The sequence below is a fragment of the Austrofundulus limnaeus genome, unplaced genomic scaffold (assembly GCF_001266775.1).
Source record: "Austrofundulus limnaeus strain Quisiro unplaced genomic scaffold, Austrofundulus_limnaeus-1.0 Scaffold857, whole genome shotgun sequence".
In the NCBI taxonomy this organism is placed as follows: Eukaryota; Metazoa; Chordata; class Actinopteri; order Cyprinodontiformes; family Rivulidae; genus Austrofundulus; species Austrofundulus limnaeus.
Window position 1 is genome coordinate 31569 of NW_013953259.1, and position 6395 is coordinate 37963.

General features: G+C 41.3%; 1 protein-coding gene across 1 annotated transcript in view; it reads left to right on the forward strand.

The window, feature by feature from the left end:
- LOC106532941 (NT-3 growth factor receptor) overlaps positions 1–6395 on the forward strand; it is a 49493-nt gene that overhangs the window by 12844 nt on the left and 30254 nt on the right. Inside the window, exon 5 of the mRNA XM_014029121.1 lies at positions 3249–3403. Within this exon, the coding sequence (XP_013884575.1) occupies positions 3249–3403 (155 nt within the window). The remainder of the gene's footprint in view (positions 1–3248; positions 3404–6395) is intronic.

Consider the following 6395-nt stretch of genomic DNA (forward strand, 5'->3'; position numbering starts at 1 on the left):
ACATAATATTCCTCAAAATGCAATAGAAAAACATTTAATAATCAAAATATTCATATTTAATTTAACAAAAAATAAATACTTGCATCATGTGCAGCAGTGGCAGCCTCATTCTGCAGTCTGGAAAAGGTCTTATCTCTCTCCTCACTGGACAGGGATGGTAGGGTCTTAAAGCGAGGATCCAGCGCTGATGCTGCATACAATGTGTCCTTCTGTGCATCATATCGTAGAGATATTTCACAGATTCATTAATATGACTATAACCATGGCATGCATACGAATATACGATCTCACACATTACAACGTGCATGGATTATAAATTGTTAATTGCTAAAACTATTCAGTAAAATTAGAAAATGCAAAGTACAAAACTTTGCTTTGTAATGTGTTCATTTTTTCAAAGCAAAATAAAGTGATTTTAGCATACCCTCTCCTCAAGCTGCTCTTTACAACAGCCTTCAAATCCCTCACCATGGTGGAGTCTTCGAACCTCAGGGTCAAGGCCTCTTGCAGCAGAGCAAGAAGTGGGGCGATAACAGACAAAGTTGGTTGCTTGTCCTCCGACATTGCTAATGTAGCTTCTTTCATTGGTTTCAAGGCCCACACCAAATCTTCTGCCATCGTTACATCCTCCTCAGTTAAGGTGCACAAATCTTTTTCATTTCTGCACACGTCCTGTGAAAGGAGAGTAGCAGCGATAGCTGGCTGTTGCTCTAAAAAGCGCTCGAGCATGTCCAGTGCGCTGTTCCACCTAGTCGCAACATCTAATGTTAGCTTGTGTGCTGGCAGTTGCTGCAGCTTCTGTTTTTCTTTTAGTACATGGCATGCCGTCGTACTCCGGTGAAAAAAGGTTGCTATGCGCCTCACTCGAGCAAGSAGACGTGACACGGCTGGGATTTTTAGACCTGCTTGTGAGGCTAAATTCAGTGTGTGCGCAAAACATCCGATGTGCATTAGCTGCATTAGCTCCACCGCCCGAACCATGTTTGCAGCGTTGTCCGTCACGACTACTGGGTCTTTGCTGGTCAGCCCCCACTCGTCTATGGCCCTCGTCAATATATCAGCAATATTACTGGCGGTGTGCTCGTGACAACCTTGGTGGTCTGTAGCACATGAGACACGAGGCACCACTCTTCGTCGATGTAGTAAGAAATCACTGTCATGTATGACTGCGTTGACACTGATGTCCAGGTGTCACAAGTGTGACTCTGTCTGCTGACTGCATTTTCTTTAGTATGTGGTCTTTCACACCGTTATACATCCCAGGGATAACAGTTTCCGTCAGGTGTTTACGTTGCACCATAACATAGTTTGGCTCGAGCACCTGAACGAGCCGATTAAATCCTTCATTTTCCACCACAGAGTACGGACGTAAATCTCTGCAAACAAAAGTTGCGATGGCCTCTGTTATCTTAATGGCCCGCGGAGAATCAGCTGGTAATGTTAATGATTGTTTCTTTTGTTTAGGCCCAGACGACTTCTCGTCGGAAGCTAAAGTTAGCGTAGTGTGGCTTCTGAGGTTCTTAGTATTTCTACAAAAACTGACCTCCGCTTGACAAATCTTGCAAACCACTTTGGTTTTATCCAACTCGTTGTCCTTTACTGTTTTAAATCGGAAATGGTTCCAGACATAAAGCAAGCCAGAAGGGACAAAAAAGAACGCGCCTGTGCTTCGCCACAAGACTACTGAAAAATCGATCTCATGTCCTGTGAATCAATATTGCAAGAATTTTGTGAAATCGATTCAAGGTCGATTAAATCAATTTTTTTATCCAGCCCTAATAAGGACAAATGTTTTGAGATCAAACTGTGCCTTGATACCAACCACCTGGGTTAGTATCTAAGACACAGTTTGATTTTGTTTTAAATCCTACCTGACTCACAGTAGTTTTTCTATTAACTGAAGAGAATCTTCTGCAGATCCTCTGACTCATGGGCTTCCTCAAGGATCAATCTTAGGTCCACATCGCTTTTTGACCTATAACTGTTGCCTTTGGGGTCCCTTTTTAAAAAAAAAAAGAAAATATGACATCCCTTTCCACTGTTTTCAGCTGATATCCAGGTATTTCTACCCATTAAGTTTAGTTTACCTAATTTCCCTCTGGGATAAATAAAGTATTTTTGAATTGAATTGAATTGAATTGAAGTTAAGCAGAATCACTCGAGTGGAACCACTCAAACTGTCTAAATGACATGTAAACTTGGTTAAAACCACATTTCCTGAATTTATTTTAAAATTAAACTGAAGTAATCAGATTTGGTAAATATAATACCCTTCACAACTCTTGGCTTTATTCGTTCCCTCAGCTGTCATAAATCTTGGTGTTATTTATGATAGTGATCTTAAATTAGATAAATAATTGTGAAATCCTTTTTTTTTCACTAAGATTGATTTTTAAGTTGAAGTCATGTCTTCCTGTCAAAGACCTTGAAAATGTGACCTTTATTACCTCTTGGTTGGATTATTGCAACACTCTGTTGGTTTGGATAAATTATACTTATATCCCTTACAAACAGTGCAGAATGCATCAGCTTGTGTTTTGGCAGGTACTAAAGAACATGAGTCCATCACCCTGGACCCTTCCTGTCCCCTCACAGATTGTTTTAAGATTTTACTTTTGGTTTTTAAAGTTTTTAAAGGTCTGACTCCATCATTTTTATGTGACCTTCTTAACCACCACACTCCAGAGTACTCCAGTCTACCAACCAGTGTCTCTTAGATGTCCTTAGATCCACTGCTGACGACTGCTCAAGCAGGGATTTTCTGTTATCAGATCCACTGAGGGTGGTCTCTGTGAATGTCCTGATGATTACTCCTCCTGAGCAGCATCAGACGACCCTGCGTCACCTCTCAGCAGAGCCCACATGCTACCTAAACCTACAGGTCATGAATACACTCCCACATACTGTAAACCTAGCCAAACAGAGTCACAAAGATCAGGGGGTGGTTATACACCCCAGTGGCCCAGGTGCAGGATTCAATGTTGGCCATCAGCTGGACAAGTGTCACTACGGGCTGTAGTGACATTTTCAAGTACACTACGCACCTTTCAAATATACACCTAACAGCATGAAATAATGAACTTAATTGGATTTCATTTCTTTTCAACATATACATTTTTTCAGTTTTTCCTACGGTGTTTCACAAGCTGAGATCTACAGCTGTGTTGAACACCTTTTCATTAGGTCCATCTGTAAATTTATTTCTGGCTCTGCCACTAGTAATAATGTTAGTGTTTGTGTTTTTCCAGGCATTTAGAGGAGGTGGCGTTTACCTGTGGCTGTGAGATTCGCTGGTTGCAGCTATGGCAACAGAGAGGAGAAGCAGGGCTTAGCGGCCAACAACTGTACTGTTCAAGTGAAGGCAGGAATATACCTCTACAGAATATGAACATCAGCAACTGTGGTAAGATGAAAGAATCTGTTTTTAGACTTAAAAAATACATTTTACTATGGAAAAATTTGTAGTTTAAAATTATTCAAATGGTTTTAGCATGTTTGCCTTTAAAGAGGAAACAATTGCTACTGTTTCAGCAGTGAAACTTTAGCAGTTTTTTTCACATTAAAGACAAACACCTAACACTGTCACTGGTGTTCCTGGTTTTGAAAGCTGTTGCTTGTTTTTGCTGTGCCATATAAACAAGCCTTTAAAATAATGCATGTTTTTACATTAGTAATTTTTACACATACTTTGGTAATATGCACCTACAAACCTGAGGAGCCACTTGGGAGCCAAAAGAGCCAACTATTTTTAGTGAACTGATTCAAAAGACTCAGCTTTTTTAAAAAGAGCTGGAATTCCCTTCACTACACTGGTCTAACAATGATGGTTCAGTCCTACCCCATGGAACACTAGACCAGCTCTTTACACTCACATCATGGGAGTTTGCCCATCAGTCTACACGTATTTTGTGGACTTAAAGGCATTTGATTGTGTTCCTTGAGGTACACTGTGAGGGGTGCTCCATGAGTATGGTACTGTGGCTTTGTTGACAAAACGTGGAAAGTAATGATCATTTTGTAGCTGCCTGTAAACCAGGGGTGCAAAACCTTTTGTAAAAAGTTTGCAAACCCTTTTTTGAACCAAGAGCTACTTTTGAAGTCGGCAGTTTGCCGAGATCTACTCGTCCAGTCTCAGTATCAAAAAAACATAATTTTTCGTTTCCCTACTCCTCACTTCTTTAAAGTAAAAAAAACAGAACGTAATGTGTTTCTAGTTTTATTTAATTTAAAGTATTGTCAAACAAAACTATCTACTTAACCATATATTTACCTACAAAAAAAAGGAAAAGAGAAAAACCTTACTTTACTCCTGACAGAGAAACAGAAAAGTGATGCTCGAACAAAAAGGATCATTTTTTTTACCTACTTCAATTAGTACTCCCTGTAACATGTGAGCTATGATGGGTGGAAACCTGCACACTGAGAACCACAGACTTAAATAACTTTGGAGCAGGGGAACTCGTCTCCATTTATTCAAAGAATTCTCCTCTCTTTCTCTCCATGCAGGGAAGGAAAAACAAAACAAAACAAAAAACTAAAGTCAAAGCACACAATATAAAACTCTCTTGTTTATACTATTACAAAAAGTGACTTAGGATGGTGCAGATTCACAAATCTCCAACAACTATTTCAAACCTCCATCTCTGTGCAGCAGAATGCAGGATGGTGTCTTCTGTAGGTGCTGGCCCTCACTGGTCCAGACTGCCGGCTCCAAACCATTCAAAGAGTTCCACCTGTTCACCACCTGACAAGACACATGCACACCCATGTTAAGTAGAGAAAACAACTGCAAAACAAATAAATAAATAACACAAAGGTGCTAGTCAGTGTATAAGACACTAGTCTGGTCTAAAATGTAATAAAAACAAAATACAGACCCATTGTGACAAGTCTAGAGGAGAAAACTTTTCATGCAAGAAGCTATATTAAAACAAATGCACCTCTACCTTAGTAGGACTTCTGACATTGCCCAGGTTCTCACAGGTAGACAGTATGAGGTGTAAGCAGGTCTCCAGATGATCACCAATCTTTGTGGATCTGTTCTTGGACTTGGTTTTCATGCTTCTGCCGGAGAGCTCAGCGAGCGGACATGAGTCCCGGGCCGGAGTGCAACTGTTGCTCTCAGCTGACGAGCCGGCTCTCAGGTGTTAGAGGAAGGTTGCGCTCCGTGAGCTACCGGGAACCAGCTGACGAGCTACCCGTCGATCGCGATTGACTGGTTGGGCACCCTTGTTGTAAACTGAATGAAAAGAGTTGAAACTGTGATTCAATTCAGTTCATTTATATAGCACCAAGTCACAACATACGTTGTCTCAGGGTATGTAAAAAAAAGAATATCAGAAATGAAGAATAACTCAGGAAACCTAAGCCTAATTATAGGATTTATCAAAAAGGAAAGTCTTCAGTCTAATCTTATAAGTAGACAGAGTGTCAGCCTCATGCACAGAAATGGGAAGTTGGTTCCACAAGAGAGGAGCTTGATAACTGAAAGCTCTGCCTCCTATTCTACTTTTAGAAACTCGAGGAACCACAAGTAAACCTGCAGTCTGAGAGCGAAGTGCTCTGTTAGGAAAGTATGGAACAATAAGATCTTTAATATATGATGGAGCTTTGTTGTTAAGGGCTTTGTATGTTAGGAGTAATATTTTAAATTCTATTCTGAATTTGACAAGGAGCCAGTGCAGAGAAGCTAAAACTGGAGAAATATGATCTCTCCTTCCAACTCTCATTAAAACTCTAGCAGCAGCATTTTGGATTAACTGAAGACTTCTTAAAGAGTAACTTACTCCAAAATTAATTTTTTTAGCTGATAAACTGTCTAGAATGTGTCTAAAATGTTATATAGTACTGTTTCTGTACTAATTTTGATGTTTTTGTGCGTATTTGTCCAAATCTGTAACATTTGGTCTAAAAACGTCTTTTTGCTGCTCAAATGGGTAGAGCAGTGGTACTGCAGGTTAATTTGCATATTGGTTAACGGCTCTCCGCTGTGACATGCTTCTCCACGGTTTCGTCACAGCGGCTGTGTCCTGATATAAAAGCCTCTCTCTAAGACACGCCCCTGTATGAAGCGCCGATGTGGACAAAAGCTGGACGAAAATCGCGAGACCGATCAGAAGAAACAGTGCGCGAGACCGACTGAGAGTGCGCGCGACCGACCGAGGGGGATCGGCAACCGAACGAGTTGTCAGCAACCGAACGAGTTGTCAGCGAGACCGGATGAAATAGTGCGCGAGACCGACTGAGAGTGCGCGCGACCGGTTGCCGATCACCCTCGGTCGGTCGCGCGCACTCTCAGTCGGTCTCGCGCACTCTCAGTCGGTCTCGCGCACTGTGTCCTCTGATCGGTCTCGCGATTTTCGTCCAGCTTTTGTCCACTTCGGCGCTTCATACGC